At 49.1% G+C, this 23,715-nt stretch overlaps 1 protein-coding gene across 9 annotated transcripts in view; it reads right to left on the bottom strand.

Annotated features, from left to right (window-relative positions):
* Positions 1–3,993, bottom strand: part of Rhbdl3 (rhomboid like 3) — a 55,516-nt gene extending 51,523 nt beyond the window's left edge. For 2 of the 9 annotated variants that reach the window (XM_006533327.3, XM_006533331.3), the window contains exons 1-2: positions 3,193–3,961; positions 1,777–1,800 (exon numbers count right to left, since the gene is read on the bottom strand). In XM_006533327.3, the coding sequence (XP_006533390.1) occupies positions 1,777–1,800; positions 3,193–3,303 (135 nt within the window). In that variant the 5' untranslated portion in view covers positions 3,304–3,961. Of the gene's footprint in view, positions 1–1,776; positions 2,833–3,192 lie in introns of all 9 variants that reach the window. The other 7 variants (XM_006533326.4, XM_030246006.1, XM_006533329.3 and 4 more) reach the window with 7 other exon arrangements.
* Positions 3,994–23,715: the final 19,722 nt, after the last annotated feature.

Here is a 23,715-nt window from a genome sequence, read left to right as displayed (position 1 = left end):
CTAACGGCTTTCACTGCTTTGGTTTGCTTCCTTGCTGGGGGAGGGGCATCCAATGATAGGTTAGAATATCTAAAACCATCTGGGCAGTGGCGAGTGCCTTTAATCCCAGCACTGGGGAAATAGAGGTAGGTAGATCTGAGTTTGAGGCCAGCCTGGTCTACAAAGTGAGTTCCAGGACAGCCAGGGCTACACAGAGAAACCCTGTCTCCTGTCTCGAACCCTGCTCCCCTAAGAATATCCAAAACCACAAGCCAAAAGAGATCTCTTCTTTCTATATACTGACTGGAAAGCTGGTCATAGGAGCTGCTTGACTTATCCCACATCACCTCTCCCACTATTACAGCATCTAAGTATCTCCTGGGTCCTACAACAACCTTGCTTTAAAGGATGGGAGGGGGCTGGAGAGATGGTTTACTGATTAAAAGAAATGTTTGCTCTTCTAGAGGATCCAGGTTCTGTTTCCAGTACCCCCAGGGCAGCTCACAACCACCAGTAACTCCAGTCTCAGGGATCTGATGCCCTCTTCTGGCCTCTGAAGGCACTGCGATAATATTGTGCACAGACAATCAAAACACCCATACACATTAAAACACAAGCAAGTCAGGCAGTGGTGGCATACGCCTTTAATCCCAGCACTTGGGAGGCAGAGGCAGGTGGATTTCTGCGTTCAAGGCCAGCCTGGTCTACAGAGTGAGTGCCAGGACAGCCAGGGCTACACAGAGAAACCCTGTCTCGGAAAACCAAAGGGGGGGGGGGAACCAACAACACACACACACACACACACACACACACACACACACACACACACACAAGCAAAAGCTCTTGAAAATGTTCCCACCTAAAACAAAGGTCTTGATCAAGATGCCTTTTCAACTGTGGACCCCCCCCCACCCCCATTCACTATTCCAGGCAAGCCTCAGAGGCAAGGATAGCCAAGGATGGCCTCGAGTTCCTGACTGTCCTGCTTAATTTAGCTCCCAAATGCAGGCACTGCAGATGTGTGCCAGCATGCCTGGCTTAAACATCTCTTAAAGTTGCACAACTTCATGTCACAGCTACTCTGGCTTGTGACTTAAGTGTTCAGAATCCACCAACACTGGCACCTTCCTGTCACTTCTCCTGGACTATATTCAAGCATGGAGAGGCAATCTAGCAGAACCCAAGTACCAAGCTGAAAAGAACCCAACACTTGGCATTTCTAACCTCACCAACTCCTCACCCCTCTCCTCCAGGCGCTGCAAATGACCACATCCTACTTTTCATTTGTAACTGCCCAGCACTGGCCCATCCCCACTGCAGAACGAGACACAAGATCAGCCTTCGGAAGAGCCCATTTTGTGAGTAGATCCTCCTCCCCAAGGAAGACAGAGATTTCATGTTACTGGGGCAAAGCATTTTTTATAATAGGAGCAGAAAAGGAGCCAAATGATTCTTTTATGCCCCTTCCCCCACCTCCCCCCAGCCTCCCACTGCAATCCTCTCCTCTTGCATAGCGAAAACTTTAATACAAGTTGTCCAATCTCTGGGTGGCGTAAGCCCAGCCATGGTGCAAGAAGAATTTGTAGGGATGAACGATTTCTCTCTAGGGAGCCTACTGCTGTCTCCGGATACCCAGAGCACCGTGTGGCTCCGCCCTAGATGTATTAAGCCACGCCTCCATAGCACGTCACCATCTCCGGAGCACTGAGCTAGGAAAGCCCACGCAGTCAAGCAGGAAGACTGAGACCGGTTTCAGGCAGGGCTGGGAAGAAGAAAGGTATTTAACTGCTCACATACCTTTTCAAACAGGACTTTCCAGTGCTGGTAGAGAGGGAGGCCATGCGGGAGAGGAAGAAGAGAAAGAAAGGCACTTATCACCAAGGTTTCTGTAGACCCCTGAGGTTTCTGACATCACCTCCCAGCTGTTGCCCAGCAGTCAGAATCAGGTTCAGGGGCCCCCCAGATGAAACCTGAAAAGTCCCCGTGTGAGCGAAGGCAGAACTCGCACAGTACGGTGTGGGAATGGGGTGTTTTTTTTTGGGGGGGGGGAACACAGTCAGATGCTGGAATGAGAACAAGGACGATTCCCAACCGTGTCTCCGGGTTTCTGATAACTTCTGCTACGGAAAGGTCACGTCCACATCTACTCCCGGAGTACACCTTCAGACCTTGTCTGTTGGAGGACTCTGCTCAGGAGACTCGCCCCTGCTTGAGCACTCTGTGTGTGTGTGTGTGTGTGTGTGTGTGTGTGTGTGTTCCCCAATATGCTTCCAAGACTGAGTGCAAGTACTGAATACAGAAGACTCTCTCAGGAGTTAGGGCCAGGACAAAGTGACAGGTTTAGTTACGCAAACCCGAGAGATGTTAGACTCCCGGCCCATTCAGATTTGCTGGCTGTGGTTTCGTAGGCTGGGGTTTCTGGTTTAATTTTACTCTGAAGGAGGGACAGGTCCGAGGCAGGGTGCCGAGAGGGAGTAGTTTCATCAACTCAAGCACCCGGGGCTTTCCAGATCCTGCCTCGCCTCCCAGGACAGCAGACAAGAGATCTAAGCGGCAGATGGCAGGAAAGCCCTCTGGAGTAACCCCTCCCTACCCTGCCCCAGGGGACCGTTCCTGGCACCGAGGTGGTCAGGGACTCCTGAGCCCCCTGCTGGGAGCATTTCGACCCAGCTAGCTCTGGCTGGGTTCAGGGACTGAGATCAGTTTGAATTTCAATCAGTGTCGCGACCGGACTGACGCCGGCGGGAGCTAATCTGGCAGCCGAGAAGGGGTCTCCAGAGCGGTCTGCGCTGATCAGAGACTGGGCATCTGCGGCGCCGGTTCCTTCCCCGGGCTTGCAGAGTCCGCAGGTCGCTGAGGGGAGGGGAGGGGAAGTCACTACAGTGACGCGGCCGCCTCTGCAGGAAAACGCCGTGTCCCGGGCACTGCACCAGCCGCGGGGAGGGGGCTCGGCAGCCGACAGGTTCCCGGCGCAGTGGCCCGGGCTGTGTCCCGCAGTGAAGCCGCGGGAACCCGAGCGGGGTGGGGAGCGCGCGCTTGCATTTGGGGGAGACCTATCTCTCCTACCCTCGGGGACCCCCGACTCATCCCGGACGCTCCGGTGACATAACCTTGAAGCCTCTAAGTTGTCTGCGGGGTAGGGAGCTGAGGCAGTGGCGTCTCCCCGCGTGGCGCCCCCCAGAAAGTTTGAGGGACACAGGAGGGGGCACTCACGTCTTCTGGCGCGGCGGGCAGTCGCTCCTCGGCCTCGGGCTCCAGCTCCTCGATGCGCTCAGCCTCCGCGCAGGCGGCCACTGCGGGGCCGGGGCTGGGGTGCTCGCCCATGGCCCAGACTGCGGCGCTCGTCCCGGGGCGCCGGGCTAACTTTGCGCCGCCGCGGCCGTGCTGCTCCAGGAGCTAGCTGCGCCCCTCGCCGCCTCCGCGCTCGCTCCCATGGTTCTGCTCTCCCCACCGCCCTCACTGCGGCCCCCGCGACCCGGGGCGCTGGGCCCCTAGCCGCCAAACTTCTTGGCCTCTGTCGCGGGCCCGAGGCAGGGCGCCCTTGGGCCAGCCGGGCCCTACCGCTCCCCGCGCTCCTTCCCGCTCCGCGCGGCCCCCGCTCTGCGCGCGAGCCTCCTCCTCCCCACGGACTCCTCCGGGGTGGCGCGCGGCGGGGGCGGGGCTGCTCGCGGGGCCCCCGCCCCCCCAGGCCGCCCGCGGGGAGGGAGGGAGGGAAAGAGGGAGGGCTGGCTGCCGGGAGGCGAGCGACAAGCCGCCGCTCCTCCCGCCCGGAGATGGGGACTGCGTTGCCCTCAGCCTGCTCAGCTCAGCACCGGGTTAACCATCACTTGGAAGCAGCAGATTGTGTGACGGAGGCAGAAGCGAGGTTCTCACGAAGTTGGCCATGTCAGGGTTAAATAGGACTGAATTGAGAGTGAGATGTGAAAATTGGATTCCACCAGCCACCCTTAAGACCTCTCTCTGTTCGCTGTGGTCTTGGATTCTGGGAGGTCTGGGAAAGCCTAGAGATGAGAGAAAGGTCAGGTGGTTTGGGACCCTAAATCCTAACCTTTGCCCTACCTCTCCATCTAGAGCTGTATGCTATCTTCAGGTTTCTCGACCATGTTAAATCCAGGAAAGTAGTGCCCTGCCAGACAGGAGCGGAGGGGTGGAGTGCCGGGGAGGGATTGCGGGGTGGGGGGAGAGCTGGCCGGGGGTGGGGGTGGGGGTGGTGGGGAACAAAAACAAAAAACTAAAACTAAAAACCAGGAATGAAGTTAGCAAAGTACTAAAGGATGTTTAAAGAAGAAAAATGGGAGACAGAGTACCTGTGGGAAAAGCGATCTTCCCACCTAACTATAATTTGTGCCAGTGCCCGGGCTGGGGTAGATGCTCCTCAAGGGAGGCTCAGGGGCTCAGTCCTGGTTCAGCCGCCCCTCCCCCTCCCACACTCCCCACACCCACACACACCCCCACCCCCGCTCCTCCGGCAGCCTACATACAGAACCAAAGCCCTTCAACCTCTCCGCATCATCATTACCCCTCTCGACGTCCAAAGGATTATTATTATTATCAGAAGTTGCAATTAACACCTTCATTTTCATAACGCAAATGTAACCACATCGTGCAAACCCAGGATCCAACCTGTGACCATCTCGCCCAGCACTGACTACTCCTCTTAAACCCAGAAGGAAATCAGTTCCATCCTAATTAGGTGAGTTTGCAACAGACACCAATTTTCATCTCGGTTTCAGAAAGTGTGATCATTCCAACTATTTTTGTTTCTTGCCACCCCTCCCCCATCTCTACTCTACTAACAAGTCAAGATCCTGCCAAGATTTCCTTGTAAATAAAACTGTCTGCATGGGGGTGTGATTTTTTTGAAAACTGCCTTCAGGGGACAGAAGAGAGGCTGAATTCTTTCTGATAAAAAAGCCTATTAGGATAAGCAACTGCTGGGGCCCTGAGGGCCAGGGACCCTGTCTCTACCTCCCCTGCTACCGTTGGCTGGACATAACATGAGCAGTGCTGGCTCTGTTACATTCAGACCTTTGGGAAAGAGCTGGTTCTGAAAGCCTGGTTACAGGGGGATTGGAAAGAGACAGGTGCGTGGAAGAGAAGGCCACTCTGCAGAGATGTCCAGCATCCACTGACACACCCCCCTCCCCCCCAGCTAGTCCTCACAAGCTTTCTCTTCTCTAGCCCAGGGACAGCTCTTAGCAACAGATCCAACTCAGTCACCCCCTCATGGGGAAGTTACCTTCCCATTGCTGAACATTTGTTGAGCTCTTATTAAACACTAGGGGAGATCTCTGAGGGTACATGGATGAGCGAAAGACAAGCCCTGTCCTCTATAAGTGGTTTATCTTGGTGTGTGTGTGGAGGTGGGGTGGGGCACACAGCCATGTTCAACAAATCTTGGGTTCCACAGAAACTCAGGAGTCCTACAGCCTGAAAGGAAGAGGAGGGGCCCTGGTGGATCCAGGAGGTCTTCCCAAAGGAAGCACTTCCATAGCCCTGTAGCAGGAGACACAGCAATTCAGGCAGAGGGGACAGCGTGCAGAGTGGAAGGGGAACTGCAAGGGATTTGGCATGGTTGGAAATCAAACTACACCAGCATCAATAGAAGAGTCCAGCCTGAGGGGAGGCGTGAGAGAGAGGGCTGCTAGTTTCCTGAGAATGGAGTTTGGATTCCATCCTAAGGGCAGCAGGAGACACAGAAGAACACTGATACTGTTACAGAAGACAGTAACACTTGAAAAGATCCCTCCTAGACTGATGCAGCAGCAGGAGCCTTTAGACCCAGCCACTTGGGAGGCTGAAACAGGGGGATTATTTGAATCCTTATGATGTCCTGTATTAGAGGCCAGGGCAATACAACCCCCATATTCCCTCTCTTTCCTCTTCCTTTTCTCTCTTCACTTTTTTTTTAAAGATTTATTTATTTATTATATGTAAGTACACTGTAGCTGTCTTCAGACACACCAGAAGAGGGCGTCTTGTTACAGATGGTTGTGAGCCACCATGTGGTTGCTGGGATTTGAACTCTGGACCTTCGGAAGAGAAGAGCAGTCGGGTGGGGTGCTCTTACTCACTGAGCCATCTCACCAGCCCCCCTCTCTTCACTTTTATTTTGAGAGTATGTCAAATTAAGTTGCTAAGGTTGGCCTTGAACTTGTGAGTCTTCCTATCTCATTCTCCCAAGGAGTTGGGATAATAGATTTGCCCACCAGGCCTGGATGTAAGACTTCATCTCTGGGTTGGTGAGATGGCTCAGCAGTTAAGAGCCTGACTCACTGGCTGTTCTTCCAGAGGGCCTGAGTTCAGTTCCCAGCAACCATCTATAGGGAGATCTGATGCCCCCTTCAAGCAGGCGGATGTATAAGCAGCAGAGCACTCACATTAAATAAATTTTGAAAAAATCTTAAAAAAAAGACTTCATCTCATTCATATCTAAATAAAAAAGGTCTGGAGAGAGATGGTTCTGCAACACTGGCTGCGCTCCCAGGGGACTAAGATTTGACTCCTAGTCAAATCTGCAACTCCAGTCTCAGATGATCTCACACCCTCTTCTGGCCTCCATGGGCTCTGCACACACATGATACACAGACACACATGCAGGCAAAACATCCACACACATACGATAATAAATAAATAAGTCCTTCTGACTGAGGTCCAGAGGTCGCATGAGTATCAGCAGTTAGAACAAAAGGAAGAAGGACCTCAGAGAGCTGTTTCCTGCCCTAGGCACAGGCGCTCAACATCATCACTGTTCTCCCAAACCTACTGGGAAAGGATCCTGGGCTCTCCCTAGGAGTCAGCCCTTCAGGAAGTGACCACTTAGACTTGGCAACCATTAAGAGCATCAGTAGCACCCAATCTCTGCATTCCGGAGTCTACCCTCTGTCCCGTATCCTCAGGAATGCCCAGCTTCACCAGACAACCTGATTCATCTCTTAACCCCCGGGGAATCTGCAGCTACGGAGCATGTCCCCCAGCACATGGGACCTGTAGCCTGCAGCCAAACCTAGAACCTTCAAGAGATAATGATCTGGTGGTGGTGGCCCAAGCCTTTAATCCCAGCCTTCTGGAGGCAGAGGCAGGCATATCTCTGTGAATCCAAAGCTAGCCTGGTCTACAGAGTAAGTTCTAGGTCAGCCAGGGCTACACGGAGAAATTCTCTCAAAAAACAAGACCAAAAAAGATCTGACTATTTGGTAGCTTTAGTAGCTTTAGTCTCATTCCAACACAAGGCACCCAGAGCACTCAAACATTCTGATAAAGACAGAAAGAATGGTCACTTTCAGTCATGCCAGAGGTCCTGGGAGCATACTGTACATAAGTCGAGATCATGCATGAGTCTAGTCTCATTGACCTTTATTATCTTTGTGTGTGTGTGCACACACATGTGTGTGCATGCATATGTCTCCATGTGTATGTGTGTGGTATATGTATATGTGTGTGTATATGTGTATGCATGTATGTGTATATATTTATGTGTACATATGTGTGTATGGTGTGTGTATATATATATACATAATATATATGTGTGTATACATGTATGTGTGTATGCATGTTTATGTGTGTGTAGTGTGGTGTGTGTGTGTGTGTGTGTGTGTGTGTGTGTGTGTGTGTGTGGTCAAGCCCTGGAGTTTATCCATGCTAGGCAAGTCCTTGATTACTACGCTGTACCCATAGCTCCATGACCTCTTTGAAGTTCCCAACAAAAAAATAAAATAACCAAGAACAAAATCAACTTTCTGCCAGTGTAACAAATTATCTGACACAAATACCTCATAAAGAACAAAAGTTTAGCTGGTGTGGTGGTGCACATACCTTTGATCCCAGAGTCAGAAGCAGGCAGATCTCTATGAGTTTAAGGCCAGCCTGGTCTACGTAGTAAATTCCAGGCAAGCCAAAGCTTAGTGAGACAGTGACTGTCTTCGAAAGCAGGCAGGTGGGGAAGGTTTGCTGGCCCACATGTGTGGAGGCCCATGATTGATCCGATCGATTGCTTTGGGGCTGTGTGGTAAGGCAGCCTGATGTTGCAGGGTATGTGGCATAAAACTGCATCCCTAATGCCTGAAGAACAAGAAAGGAAGAATGGGCTCCTGCCATCAGAGACCAAGCCCCAAGGACGTACCGACCTGCCTAAAGTTCCAGGGAAGCTCCAAGCTGGGATCAAGCCTTGAATCCATGGACCTTTGAGGGATTTAATTATCCAAGTCACGGCACTGGGGAGAACGGCTCAAACTTGACGGGGAGTACTGTAGAGATGAACCTGGGAACGGGGCAGCTTTGGGATCGAGGGTAGAGGGTTCCTGCATGGAGGGAACGGCTGTGGTAAAGCAAGAGGCAGACCTTGACAGAAAAGAGCTTAGTGGATGGGCACAGCGTATGGTTGATACAGCCAGCGAGGAGAACCGCATTGAGAAAGTCCTTGAATGCGGTCTGGGGAGGCTGGCCCTTGCCCAACCGTGGATGAAGAAGCGGTCAGCTTCTAACCCAAGCAGCACTTTAGGAGGATTAAGCTGGCAGCCGCTCAACAGCACCTTTCAACTAACGCGTGGTGAATGTCCGTTATTTGCCAGACCCTGGCCAAGGTGCTGAGATTACAAACTGTTAGAAAACGAGACAAGCCCGGCCTCCTGGAAGAATATTAGATAAGCCTCTAATGATAGCCCAGTGACATGATATGGCAGGGAGAGTGTCAGCGGGCTGTCTCTTAAACCTACCCTCCAAGGGATGAAAAGCTGGGCCTCAGAGCTAGAACAACCTGGCTGAAAAATCAGACGGGGCTCAGAGTGGGGCTCATCAGCTGAGTACAGGCCTAGCATGCATGCATAAGACCCTGGCCTCCAACCCCCAAACGGAAGGCGTGGGGGAGCCAAGAGAAGGGGGGCAGGAAAAGGCAGGAAGCAAGTTGTTTGTTTGTGGATACCTAAAGCTAATGAGAAGCCAGGGAAAGAACATTAAGGGCTATAATTAACACTCAAAGCAAATGGCAGGCAGCACCCAGAAGCAAGGTAAAACGGGCAGCCTTTCGTCATCCGAACATTTTACAGGTGGGTTTCCCCACCTTCTGCACCCAGAGCCACGCCCCTCCCTCAGCAAATCTAAACTGACCAATCAGCGCAACTGTAGCACCAGTCTTCTGAGAAGCCAGCAAGCCAAGCCCTGGGCTGCTGCCTCCTTCAACTGCCTGAAATGAAGACATGAGATATTTTTGACTGAGATCCAAGGCTCAGCCCTGAATTCTTTTGTCTTCCAGGAATCCCCGAGTCATGTTTGAAGTCTGCAAGCCCAAACAGCAGACCTAGCTCCAGGAGGAGGCGGTCACTTGGAATCCAACCTCCTCCATCCCCAGCTCCCGCATTCCTCCTCATTGCCCGCTGTCTGTGAGATCAAGCAGGACAAGGCTGCCAAGCGGAGTTTTTTTTTTTTTTTTTTTTTCCTTTCGTCTCTTCACCCCAGGGCCCTCACTTTTTTGAGCAACTTAAATCATTATTGAAAGATGTCTAGGTTCGCAGACACCAAAGCCTTTCATAGAGAGGTTTGGGCACCCAGTGGTTTAGTTCAAAAAGGCCCAGAGGAAACTGCCAGTCCCAAGATGGATCTAATCAGGCATTCAGAGCCCCTGCCAGCTTCTTTGCCTCAACTCACCTCCCTTCCCTGCCATCTCCTTGGGACTCGGCTGGTCCCCAGGTCCCACTTCTGGGCCTGGACGTCTGGTTGCACAGTGGTTAGGCAACACTGTTAGACGAAGGTCCTGCCACGCTGCCTGTCTCTCTGGTGGAAACCCTGTTCCTCAATCGTCCCATCAAGGCAGGCCAGGCCCTTCCTCACCCCTCTGAAGCGCTTCCTTCCTTCCTTCCTTCCTTTGACCTTGCATTTCACTAATCTAAGTTTTATCTTCCTGATACCAGCATGTGCATTCTTTGAAGAAAATTACGGCTTACTCAATTTTCATCCATCACAACACACGGGGCTACACACGGTAGAAGCCAAACAAATGTCTGCTTAATGAAAAACAGAGCTTGCCTCGCTTGATGTGACACAAAGTCTAATTACATAGTTATTACTCTCAGCCTCCAACAAAAGACAAGTTTTATGTTATGGAGAAAAGATGGCTCTGCATAATAATACTGATACACTCGCACACGTGCGCCTTGACTTCAACGTATTTCCTCATTTGTCATTTCAAGCCATCCTCAGAAAGGCCCAAAGAACAGATACAACGGCCTCTACTTGAGGGCACACTAAGATCCCTAGGCCTGGAGGAGGTTTGAATACCCAGTCAGCACATTCAATTGCTCGTCGTGAGAGATAAAGTATAGGGTTCAATGGCCGAGCTCTGTCCTAGCACGGAAGACTCAACTCTTAACACAACAACAAAAACAAGCAAACAACCTAATCAATAAACAAACAGTACAACCTTCTGTCCGTGATGACATGAATACCCTTGGCCTTAACCAGCTACAGGGCTCTTCCAGAGCAACCCAGCAAGGCCCAGAGTAACCCAATAGGGATGGAAGATCTAGGTGCAGGCTTGCAGAAGTCAGATACTTAGGGAGCTGCCCCAGCCTGTGGAGCAAATATCGGTCTACTTGTCTGCTTCTTGAAGGAAGAGAAAGGAAGAAAGGAAAAGGCTGTGGCATCTCACTACATAGTACAGACTGGCCTCAAACTCCACGCCCTCCTGCTTCAGCGTCCGTAATGATCGGGACTATCCGTGCAGACCACCCTACATCGGATTGTACTTTCTCACCATCTCTCGCAAAGTCTCTCTGTGTAGCCTAGGCTAGCCTTGACCTCATGCTCTTCTTGCCTCAGCCTCTGTTTGGTTTCTCTTAGATGCTCTGTGTGGAATGACCGGGGGGAGGGGGGGGAGGTTTGCCTTGATTTAGCATTCACTGCTCAAATCCAGTTACCAGTCGCCCAACAGACTCTAGACTCTGGAGTCCAGAGGGAAAGAACCGAGGAAACTTTGGAGGGCCAAGGACAGTTAGCTACAAGGTCTGCGGTCAATTTTTTTTTTTTTTTTTTTTTTTTTGAGACAGGGTTTCTCTGTGTAGCTCTGGCTGTCCTGGAACTCATTCTGTAGACCAGGCTGACCTCGAACTCAGAAATCTGTCTGCCTCTGCCTCCTGAGTGCTGGGATTAAAGGCGTGTGCCACCAAGCCCGGCCTGCGGTCAAGTTTTACATAAGAAAACATTGTTCATAAGGGCAAGGATGTGGTACTGTTTATAGTGCCCTGATTGGTTCCTGGCACATAGAAAGTCTACAAATGGCAACCCCAACGGTCTGGAGGCAGAATGATCCCCAACTCCATTGCTAGCTGGGGCTACAGAGTGAGCTCAAAGGCAGTTCTAAGTTATAGTGATATCCTGGACTAGGGGTGTAGCTCAGTGGTAGGGTGCTTGCCTAGCATGCACAAGGTCTTGAATTCGATTGCCAACAATAGCATCAACACACACACACACACACACACACACACACACACACACACACCTCTGTACAGTACATGCTCAGTGAAGTAGTCCATCTGTTTCCCATTTTCCAGACAAGTAGACCGATATTTGCTCCACAGGCCTTAGGGCAGCCTCTCAGAGTCAGTATGGATGGCCTAACAGGATTTCACCAGCCTCCTTTCAGGGAGAGTGCCAGTCCAGGTTTCTGTGAAGAGTGTCTCGGGGTGCACAAGGCAGGCTTTATGACCAGAAAGCAGCAGTGGCAGCTGAGGAAAAACAGCCTGAACCGTCATGTTCAGTCACATCGGAGCTAGCTAGCCCCGGGGAGGCTCTGCAGACGGCGGTGCAGTGCAGCAGCAGCTGCCTGAGATAGGCAGAGGCAGTGGGCATTAACTCTGCTTCCTTTGTCTCACGCACACAGCCCAAGTGAGGCTCTGGGGGAACTCCTCAGTGCCTGTTGTAAATACCATCTGTCACATTGCCTGTCTGGATGTGGTGGCCTTCCTCCCTGAAAGGAGAGTGTTCATTATTACTTATGCAGTATGCACCCTACTTGGTGTCACCAAGAGAGGGAAAGAAAAAGCCTAGAAGAGCCCAGGACTCTGGGGACCTGCCCCTTGGAGAGCAGCTGGTTGGGTTCACCACCTTCCAGGGATGGGATGTTAACTCTTAACTCCTGAGAGCATAGCAGTTGGGCCAGGATTTGGCCTCAGAGACCACGAGGCTTGTATCTTCAGCTCGGCTCTATCTTCAGCTTGCTCCATTACCTTGGACAATCTCCTCGTTCCCACCAGCCTCCATTTCCTCTGCAAAGGCGGAGGTTGGACTAGGGGAGCTATGGCCTGCCTCCCAGTTCTTGCTGTCTCTCTGACCCTCCCCTGTCTCCTTCTGGCCCAGAAGCCTAATCTTTACCCATCAGCCTTCTTTCCCAGGCAGAACAGAGAAGCTACAGCTCAGGATAGGATTCCTTAGTGTCTGATATCAGGAAAACAGGTCAGTAGAGCTGGGTTCTTGTTCAAGCTCTGTCATTATTGAGCCCCAGGACTCCTGGGAAGGCGAGGTTCCTTATCTCATCTTTTGTGGAACCAGAGAAAAGACCTGGAGAATTTTACCGAAGGTCAAAATTATTTTATCTACAAAGATAAAAGCCAAGCCAAAACACACATGTTAACCCCAGCACTTGGGAGGCAGACTTTTGTGTCTATATATTTAATTTAAATTTAATTATTTCGCCGGGCGGTGGTGGCTCACGCCTTTAATCCCAGCACTCGGGAGGCAGAGGCAGGCAGATTTCTGAGTTCGAGGCCAGCCTGGTCTACAGAGTGAGTTCCAGGACAGCCAGGGCTACACATAGAAACCCTGTCTCGAAAAAACAAAACAAATTTAATTATTTCACATATATGGGTGTTTTGCCTGAATCTCTATATATGCTTGCAGTGCCTTTGGAGATCAAAAGAGGGCACTGGATCCCCTGGAACTGCAGTTACAGATAGTTGCTAGGTACCATATGGTTGCTGGAAATTGAACTCAGGTCTTCTGGAAGAGCAGCCAGTGCTTTCAACTGCTGAGCTATTACTCTAAGCCTTATTTTTTGAGACATGGTCTCACCATGTAAGTCTGACTAGCCTGGAACTGCCTAAAGCTGTAGACCAGGCTGGCCTTGAACTCACAGTCTACCTTTGCCTTCCAAGTGCTGCTATTAAAAGTATGTGTCACCTTGCCTAGTACTAAAATAGTTTAAAATATGTATCTTTATTTATGTGATTGTGGCTGTGCAAGTATATGCAAGATGTGTGTTGGTACCCACAGAAGCCACAAGAGGGCACTGGATTGCCTAGAGCTGTTGTTACAGGTGGTTGGGAGCTGTCCAACTCGAGCACTAGGAAACAATGTCAGGTCTCTGGAAAAGAGCAGCGACTGCTCTTAACCACTTCTCTGCAGCTCTGGGAGGCTGTATCTCTCAATCCTGTTACCTGCTCATGACTTTCTTTCTCCACCCCACCTCTAGGCTCACTGTGTAGTTGAGAATGACCTTGAACTTCTGACCCTCCTGGGATTGCTAACACGAGTCACATGGATGGTTTCTGTGGTGCTGGGGCTGGAGTTCTGCGCCTCGTGCATTTTGGATAGGCATCCCCATCCATGGCTTTCCTTCCAAAGCACCACTGACAAACTTCTTTCCTAGTGCTGCATCCAGACACCGAGGTTAGCGAGGCACCTACAAGTGGGTGGTTCTTGAGGTGTCCAAGACAGTAGGAACTGCATGTACTAAGATCAGAAAGTGGGACTTCATAAGAACTGTTCGGTGTCCTTAGGGTGGTCATGACACTCTGGGAGTCTAGGTTTTATCTCCCAATCCCTTTAGGATAATCCAGAGACCATAGGAGGTGTGGATGAGAAGAGCTATGGCTGATAATTCAGTGTGTCCATCCTGTCTGTGAAGGGCGCCACCAACTAAGGACTAAGGAACAAATCTATGCTTTCGTCTGTTCTCTGAATGCAATCAGTGAGACAGGCTGGAAGCAGGAAGCTTGCTCTGATGGTCCCTGATGACCTCCGCCTTTCCAGCCTTGTAAACCACCAAGCTAGGTCAGGAGAGGAAACTGGGTTTGTGTAAGACAGGACCCAGAGGCTGCAGTGGGCAGGTTCAGTTTCCTAGGCTTTCGCCCCTGTGCAGCAGGAAGCATGGAGCACGTGATCAGCCCTACAGCTGTGGCAGCCGGCTGTGCCTCCTCAGGGAGCTGTCCAAGTCCTCTGCAGAGCTGGAGTTAACCTGTCCCTTCTCCATAAAGGACGTCCTACAGTGAGAACGCATGTGCTTTGCCCAGCTTCTCCATCTGGTTGCTATCGCTCTGTTCTGTCTGGATCTCCTCTACCGGCTCTGCACACTCCAAAACCGCACCGAGAACAGTAGAGGAGGGAGGTGCTCGCTTCCGAGAGCTCATTAGCCGTGAGCAGCTCCGTAGGCAGTGAGCTATGGGGTTAACCAGGCTAGGGGAAGCCTAGGAAGCTCCGGAAAACATTCAACTGGCTTTGGTTTGCTGCAGCAATTTATATCCAAGAAGGGGGCGGGGGCACAAGTCCGGGAATTACCAGGAACACTGGAGGAATGAAGGATGGAGCACGTTTGCCAGATGGTTCTTGGAGCACAATGGTATTTGCAGAGGGACGGTCTGCAGTGGGCGCTCCCTTCACCGGAGAGCAAAGGCGTCTGCTGAAGGCTCATTCATTATCCCAGGGTTGTTAGCGAGAGGTTGGTGGCTTGGAACACACCCACGCTTGTCCTTGCTTCCCCAAACCTCAATGCTGTGACTGCCTAAAGCTGAGAATTTCAGGACTAGGTTTCTCTGAATGCCTCCTGGTTCTGCTGCTTTTGACGCCCGCCACCTGTATCTTTTTCCTCAACTTAAACCAGTAAATCCATGCTCCCTACCGCCAGCAGGCATCCTCTCCTTAATGTAATGGAGGAGGTTCAGGGGACCAGCACAGCTGGGACTCTGATGACCGATTTGGTTGTGTCATGGGGGCAAGAGACAGTAAGGGTGAGGCTGGGAGTGTGTAAGTGGGTTTATAAATAAATATCTGGAAAGGTATTCAAATGTATTCACTGCACTAATGCAGGACATTCAAGAGTTCATTGCTAAACCGAGCGTGGTGGCAGACGCCTTTAATCCCAGCACTGGGGAGGCAGAGGCAGGCGGATTTCTGAGTTCGAGGCCAGCCTGGTCTACAAAGTGAGTCCCAGGACAGCCAGGACTACACAGAGAAACCCTGTCTTGAGAAACCAAAAAAAAAAAAAAAAAAAAGGATTTAAATAGAGACTTGGTGGGTCTTGGCTTTGCCACCTGCTTCCGGGGTATCGGGGGCATGATGCCAGTACCCCCAAAGGTCCTGGAGATGGGGAGGGGTGAGTAGCCGTCAGCACAAAGGAATCTCTGTGAGCAGAGCCCCAGTGATGATGTCATGCGTCTGAGGACGGTGCTTCCCTCAGCAGAAGCCATCGTCGTAGCTCCCAAGAGGGTTTTGGAGACCAACATATAAGCTGCCACTATGAGAACACTTCTTAGGACCCTATGATCAGATACCTGTTTACTATCACTTCTGTGTTGTAGTGCTATCAAAAGACCTCCTGAGTGTCAAGGTTTTATTACAACGGCCATTGTTTTCTACAGCCTGGAACCATGGCAGTCAGTGTGGCACGACAGGTTTGGTGGGGGAAAAAAAAATTATTCATCTAGATGTCCTCCCGTGACCTTCAGCTTATGCTCAATGAAACCATTTCCTTGGTTTTATTTATTTATTCAGCTTGGTGCTTTTTTTTGGGGGGGGGGGGGACAGAGTCTCTTCCTATGGCTATGGCTGACCTGGACCTAACTACCAGACCGGGCTGTCCCTGAACTTGCAGTGATCTTCCTACCCTGCCTTTCAAGTACAGGGACCACAAGTATACCTGGCAGGCCCCTTTCTTTTTAGTTTGTAGGGTTTTGTTGTGGTGGTGCTGAAGACCAAATGCAGGGTTAACCCTGGCAGGTGCCCTGCGCTGAGCTGCTTCCAGCCTCCAGTTTCTTTGGGACGTTTGTTTGTTTTTGCTTTTGTTTTTGTTTCAGGACAGGGTTTCTCAGTGTAGTTCTGGGTGTCCTGGTGTCCTGGAACTCAGTCTGGGGACCAGGCAGGTCGTGAATTCAGGTATTTGCCTGCCTCTGCCCAAGTGCTGGGACTGAAAGTATGCACCACCCCTACCTGGCTTTCTTCTTCAGGATTTAAATTGGGTTATTATCATCCATCTTGCTGGGTGCAGATAAAAATGAGAAAAAGGAGGGCTGGAGAGATGGCTCAGTGGTTAAGAGCACGGACTGCTCTTCCAGAGGTCCTGAGTGCAATTCTCAGCAACCACATGGTGGCTCACAACCATCTGTAATGGGATCTGATGCCCTCTTCTGGTGTGTCTGAAGAGAGTGACAGAGTACTCAAGTACACTAAATAAATAAATAAATCTGAATAATAAAATAAGAAAAGGGAGCTGGGTGATGGTGGTTCACACTTCTAATCTCAGCACTCAGGAGCCAAAGACAGACAGGTCTCTGAGTTCAAGGCCATCCTGATCTACAGAGTGAGTTCCACGGACAGCCAAGGACATACAGAGAGACCGTGCCTGAATTTAAAAAAAAAAAAAAAAAAAAAAAAAGCAACACCAATAAGAAAGGAGAAAAGGGAAAGAGGTATGTATGGCTCAGGCAGCTCTCAGTAAGCATCAGACTCCTCCTTCTCTGCAGCACATTCAACACATGGTGTCAAAAACAAAAAATAAAGTGCCTCAGACATGAACACACATTGGCATCTTACTTGGATACGTTCTCATTCCAAAAAAAGACCATATATGGCAGTTAGAAAATCTAACCAGGTAACCAAAATTTCAGTTTACAGCAGGAGGCAGCACCCCGTTGGAGGGCTAAAATAGATTCTACAAGATGACATAGCTGATGTTTTAAAAGGGAAATACGAAGAAACCATTTCCCAATACAGAGCCACAGGACATCGTGTTTGACCTTTTCTAGCTCCATCCTTGATACAGGAAGCAACCAATTGGTGCCTAATATCGAATATGCTCTAAATATTGCCTCCTGAGAAGCCTTGGAGTTGCAAAGCTGGCTAGTAGCCACGTGAAGTCCTGGAGCCACAGTGCCCTCTAGTGGAAAGAACAGCCCCTAGCACCCCTCAGGGCCAACAAGTTACCTGGGAGCTAGCCTGGGCAATTCCTTAATGCTGCTATACAGTGCAGTGTCTTAGTCAGGGTTTCTATTCCTGCACAAACATCATGACCAAGAAGCAAGTTGGGGAGGAAAGGATTCATTCAGCTAACATTTCCACATTGCCGTTCATCACCAAATGAAGTCAGGACTGAAACTCAAGCAGGTCAGAAAGCAGGAGCTGATTCAGAGGCCATGGAGGGGTGTTCTTTACTGGCTTGCTTCCCCTGGCTTGTTCAGCTTGTTTTCTTGTAGCACCTAGGACTTCCAGCCCAGGGATGGCACCACCCACAATGGGCCCTCCCTCCTTGATCACTAATTGAGAAAATGCCTTACAGCTGGATCTCATGGAGGCATTTTCTCAACTGAAGCTCCTTTCTCTGTGATAACTCCAGCCTGTGTCAAGTTGACACACAAACCAGCCAGTATGCAGGCACCGGGGCTTACTTCAGAGAGTAAAAATAAACACACTCTCTGATAAGTTCTTTTCTGAGTCTATTAATCAGGGACAGACATTTCAGTCACATTTGTTGTGTAAATTACACTAGGAGTTGCCAGGTAGTTGTGTGAGCACTTTTTGTCCTAGTACTGGGGAAGCTGGTGCAGGCACATCTCAGAGTTTAAGACCAAGCCTGGTCTATGTGGTGAGTTCCAGGGCAGCCAGGGCTACACAGAGAAACCCTGTCTCAAGAAACAGAAAACCGGGGGCTGGAGAGATGGCTCAGCAGTTAAGAGCACCGACTGTTCTTCCTTAGGTCCAGAGTTTGATACCCAGCAACCACATGGTGGCTCACAACCATCTGTAATGAGATTGGAAGCCCTCTTCTGGAGTGTCTGAAGACAGCTACAGTGTACTTACATATAATAAATAAATAAAATCTTAAAAAAGGAAAGAGAAGAAAAAAAAAAGAAAGAAACAGAAAACCAGGGGGCTGGAGAGATGTCTCAGTGGTTAAGGCACTGACTGCTCTTCCAAAGGTCCTGAGTTCAAATCCCTGCAACCACATGGTGGCTCACATGAGATCTGATGCCCTCTTCTGGTGTGTCTGAAGACATCTACAGTGTACTTATATATAATAAATAAATAAATCTTTTTTAAAAAGAAACAAACAACAATAAGAACAACAACAACAAAAAAAACCAAAACAAGTCATGCAGAGTCAAACAGAGGGTCTAGATAATGACTCCACAAAGAGAAATCAGACTTGTGTTGCTTTGGATTGAAGCTCATGACCTACGGAATGCTTCCTACAAAATTGCCTGGATCCAGATGGAACTATCAAATCACAAGAACTAAAGCAATAAAAGTTAAATAAATGTATAGGAGCTAGAAAGATGGCTCAGCGGTTAAGAGCACCTGCTACTCCTGTGGAGGACCTGGGTTCAGTTCCCAGCACCCGCTCATGACTCTCTGTAACTCCCAACCCAGGAATCTGATGCCCTCTTCTGGCCTCTGTGGTCCACATACATACAAGCAGGCAAACACTCATAGTCATAAAATATAAATAAGTATATTTTTTAAATGTACAGAGATATAGTAAATGACATCATAGGGATATAACATGGCTTCTACAGGACAAATGACCTGGTTCTTCAGCAATAAATCAAGCCATTCCATAAATTAATATGCTTAAACAGACCAAGGTAGGAATAAAAAGAAATCTTGCTTACACAACTGAAAGAATATGAATACCAATATTTGATCTTAAGAAACCGTTGATAGGAGCTGGAGAGATGGCTCAGATGTTAAGAGCACTGACTCCTCTTCCAGGGTCCTGAGTTCAATTCCCAGCAACCACATGGTGGCTCACAACCATGTAATGGGATCAGATGCCCTCTTCTGGTGTGTCTGAAGACAGCTACAGTATACTTATATACTCAAAATAGGTAAATAATTCTTTGGGCTATACAGAGAAACCCTGTCTCGAAAAACCAAAAAAAGAAAAAAGAAAAACCAACAGGCACTTGGATCGCTCCTGCAAAAGTCTGCACTTGCTGCTTGCAGGATCGAGCCGGTGCGGGGTCTTGGTAGCTCCAGGACGAGGTGTTGGAGATCTCTTTCCTCTGGCACACCAGAGATGTGTGGTCAAAGTGAACGGAATGGTTCTTTCTGCTTTAAAACTGCGCCGTCTGAAAGCACTTCTGTTCTTTTATTTACCCTGGATAACAGGGCAGGTGGACAGAGCTCTGACATCTGCTTTGACATCTCCTCAGTTCTGGGAGCCAGCCGCTCCTGTGTTCTCCGCATACTCCAAATCACCCTCTCTCCAGCAACAACTCCTGACCTATGACCCGACAGAATGTGCTGGCTGACAGAGCCTCGGCAAGTAGAGGTGGGCCAAGCTCCTGTCTCTCTGTAACCTCAGCCTCCCTTCTGGCCCTGGCTTACATAAAGCACAGCTGTATCAGCAGCCTGCCAGGTGCCAGCTCTCCTGGAAGATATTCGGCACTTTCCCTATCTGGCTAAAAATAAGCCCTGGGCTCTCCTGGGCATTTGCAGGTGGTATGCGCTCTGCTATGCTGGGCTTTTCTCAGGGTAGTGTGACTCAGAAATGTGGGACTGCTTATATCACGTCCTTAAGGGAAGTTCTGCTTGGTCCCTTGGGAAAGGCTCACAAGCGAAAGTCAACTCTGAGAAGAGCTTTTCTGCTGCCTCTAAAGACCAGTGAGGCGTCTGTAGACACAGGGCAGGGGGCTAAGCCCAGTTATGCTGCAAGGCTGGATCTATAGCAGGAGAATCAAACTCCTTCCGTTTCCGAATCATCGTGTTTGTAATGGGGGTGGGGGTGATATTAATTATGATGCCTGGTTACTATAATTAAATGACATGTGAGAACTTTAGAAATCACTTTTTATAAAATGTGCTAATTTCTTTTTTCTTTTTTTTAAGTCTGGGTCTACTTCAGTAACAATAGGCAAGAGCTTGCTATGTAGGCCAAGCAATCCTCCTGCTCCTGGCTTCTGAGTGTTTGACTTGTATGACTATAGGTGTATACCACCATGTCTGGCTATTTATTTTTCTATTTTTTAAATTAAGATTTATTTATCTTATATATGTGAGTACACTGTCACTGTCTTCAGACACACCAGAAGAGGGTATCAGATCTTGTTACAGATCTGATACTCTGGTGGTTGTGAGCCACCATGTGGTTGCTAGGAATCAAATTCCCAGGACCTCTGCCAGCTCCAGTCAACCCCGCTCACTCAGGTCAGCCTTGCTCATTCAGTCCCTGCTTGCTCCAGCCCAAAGATTTATTTATTATTATACATAAGTACACTGTAGCTGACCCCAGATGCACCAGAAGAGGGTGTCAGATCTCATTGTGAGCCAAGGTTGCTGGGACCAGAATCCATGGCCTTCGTAAGAGCAGTCAGTGCTCCCACCCACTCAGCCATCTCGCCAGCACCCAGCTTTGGCTTTTACAGAGAGAGTTTTGTTAGTGTGTGTGCCTGTGTGTGTGTGTGTGTGTGTGTGTGTGTGTGTGAAAGTACAGGATGGTCAGGGAAAGCTGTGCTGAGAGGCCTTACTGGCCATCAAACAGTGACTTTGTATCTAAGGAGAGAAGCCACTGAAAGATCAGTGCCTCTGCCTTGTCTATCTGTTGTTGCTTGTTTGTAACAGAGTATCATTATGGGGCTCAGAGATGTTAAAAAACAAACAAAACCCAAACTGAATTTTTGAACATGTAAGACACAATGTCTAAAAGGGAAAGATGCTGGAAACCATGGTGGGGTGGGGGTGTGGGAGAAAGTCAGTCAGCTCATGGACACAGTAACAGACACTATGTAAAATAAAAGAGAAAAAAATTAAAACTAATAAGAGTATCACTGAGCAGCCAGCAGTGGGACACAGAGCAGCTGTGTGTGGCCTGGGGAGGGGCAGCTGGAGTGATGGCTCAGTGCTTAGGAGGACCTACTGTTCTGGCAGATGACTCCAGCTCCGAGAGAGCCAGTGTCCTCTTCTGGACTCTGTGCCTGGCTCATACTCACACATAATTTAAGAAGATAAATGACTTGTTAGGGCTGGGACAGCTCAGCAGTTAGAGCCCTGTCGACTCTTCCAGAGGATCTGGGTTCTGTTCCCAGCACTCACACAGTGACTCACAACCATGTGTAACGCTAGTTCAAGGGGAGTTGATGCCCTCTTCTGACCTCCATGGTCACTGCACACAAATGGTGCACATACACAGATGCAGGCAAAATATTCATACACCTAAATGAAAAATACACCTAAAATATGTATAAATGTGGACTGGAGAGATGGCTCAGAGGTTAAGAGGTCCTGAGTTTGATTCCCAGCAATCACATGGTGGCTCATAACCATCAGTAATAAGATCTGGTGCCCTTTTCTGGTGTGTCTGAAGACAACTACAGTGTACTTATATACAATAAATAAATATTTCTTAAAAATGTATAAATGCAAGGCAGGTGAGGTAGCTCAGCCCGTATCTGTGCTCACCACCAAGTCTAATGATGACCGCGCTCAATCCCGAGAAACGGGTGTAATGCGGAGAAGCTGGGTGTGATCCCAAGAAGCTGGGTGCAATGCTGCACACCTGTAATCTCAGAGGTGGGGCAAGTAGATCTCTGTGAGGTTAAGACCAGCTAGGTCTAAATTCTAGGACAGCCATAGCTACATAGTGAGATCCTGTCTTGGAAAAAACAATATCAGCCAGATATTGGTGGTGCACACACACATTTATTTATTTATTTATTTATTTATTTATTTATTTATTTATTCAGACACTCCAGAAGAGGGCATCAGATCTCATTACAGATGGTTGTGAGCCACCATGTGGTTGCTGGGATTTGAACTCAGGACCTTTGGAAGAGCAGTCAGTGCTCTTACCAACTGAGCCATTTCACCAGCCCCCCCCACACACACACACACTTTTAATCCCAGCACTTGGGAGGCAGAGGCAGGTGGATTTCTGAGTTCGAGGCCAGCCTGGTCTACAGAGTGAGTTCCAGGACAAGCCAAGGATACACAAAGAAACCTTGTCTCGAAAAACCAAAATCAAACCAAAAAAATACCCTCCCTCCCAGAAAAACCCCACCTAACATAGATAAACAACATCTTTAAAAGTTGAAAAATAAAACCTTGCCCTGGATTTCTTAACTTACTTAGAAAAGACTAAATTTCAAAAGTGGAGGTGAGTGGGGTTATATAGGGTTATGCTTTTTGAGAGAGAGAGAGAGAGAGAGAGAGAGAGAGAGAGAGAGAGAGAGATCTGTGTGTGTGTATGTGTGTGTGTGTATGTGTTCAGAGAGAGAGAGACTGAGAGATTAGTGGTTAAGAGTCCTTGGAATTCTCTCAGATGACCTGGGCTCAGTTCCCAGCACTCACACCATGCCTTATAACCATCCTTAACTCCTAGCTCCCTGGGTGTAGGAAACACATGCTATACACAAATACATGCAAGCAAAGCACAATACACATGTGTGTGTGTGTGTGTGTGTGTGTGTGTGTGTGTGTGTGTGTGAGAGAGAGAGAGAGAGAGAGAGAGAGAGAAACATGAGGACTGAGTCACTGCATGTCCCTCAGCTCTCACTCCCCTCCCATATTCCAGCCCAGGCAAGGGGATCACACCAAATGTCCAATACCCAAAGATGCTATTCTTCTCTCTCTCGTTTTGTTTTGTTTTGCTTTGCTTTTTGAGACAGGGTTTCTCTGTATAGCCCTGGCAGTCCTGGAACTCACTTTGTAGACCAGGCTGGTCTCGAACTCAGAAATCCACCTGTCTCTGCCTTCCGAGTGCTGGGACTAAAGGCGTGCGCCACCACATCCGGCTTACTCTTCTCTTTTCGTTAAAGATTTATTTTCGGGCTGGTGAGATAGTTCAGCTGTTAAGAGCACTGACTGCTCTTGCAAAAGTACTGAGTTCAAATCCCAGCAATCACATGGTGGCTCACAGCCATCTGTAATGAGATCTGATGCCCTTTTCTGGAGTGTCCGAAGACAGCTACAGTGTACTCACATATAATAAATAAATACATCTTAATAAAATAAAAAAGATAAAAAAGATTTATTTATTTATTCATTGCCAGCAGCGGTGGTGCTCACCTTTAAGCCCAGCACTTGGGAGGCAGAGGCAGGCAGATTTCTGAGTTCGAGGCCAACCTGGTCCACAGAGTGAGTTCCAGGACAGCCAGGGCTACACAGAGAAACCCTGTCTCGAAAAACCAAAAAAAAAATTTTTTTTTCTTTATTGTATGTATGTGAGGACCTCTGAGAAGAGCAGTCAGTGCTCTTAACTACGAAGCCATCTCTCCAGCCCCGCTTTTTTGTTTTGTTTTTGAGACAGGGTTTCTCTGTGTATCTCTGGCTGTCCCGGGACTCAGAAATCCACCTGCCTCTGCCCCAAGTGCTGGGATTATTCTCACCAGACTTGGCCAGAACCTCAACTCTCTATTTTATTTTTTTAAAGATTTATTTATTTACTATATTATATGTAAGTACACTGTAGCTGCCTTCAGACACTCCAGAAGAGGAACTCAGATCTTGTTAGTTGTGAGCCATCATGTGGTTGCTAGGATT

This window comes from Mus musculus, chromosome 11 (genome assembly GCF_000001635.26).
Source record: "Mus musculus strain C57BL/6J chromosome 11, GRCm38.p6 C57BL/6J".
Classification (NCBI taxonomy): Eukaryota; Metazoa; Chordata; class Mammalia; order Rodentia; family Muridae; genus Mus; species Mus musculus.
The sequence above is the reverse complement of the archived record's forward strand: the minus strand, read 5'-3'. Positions and strand labels throughout refer to the sequence as shown.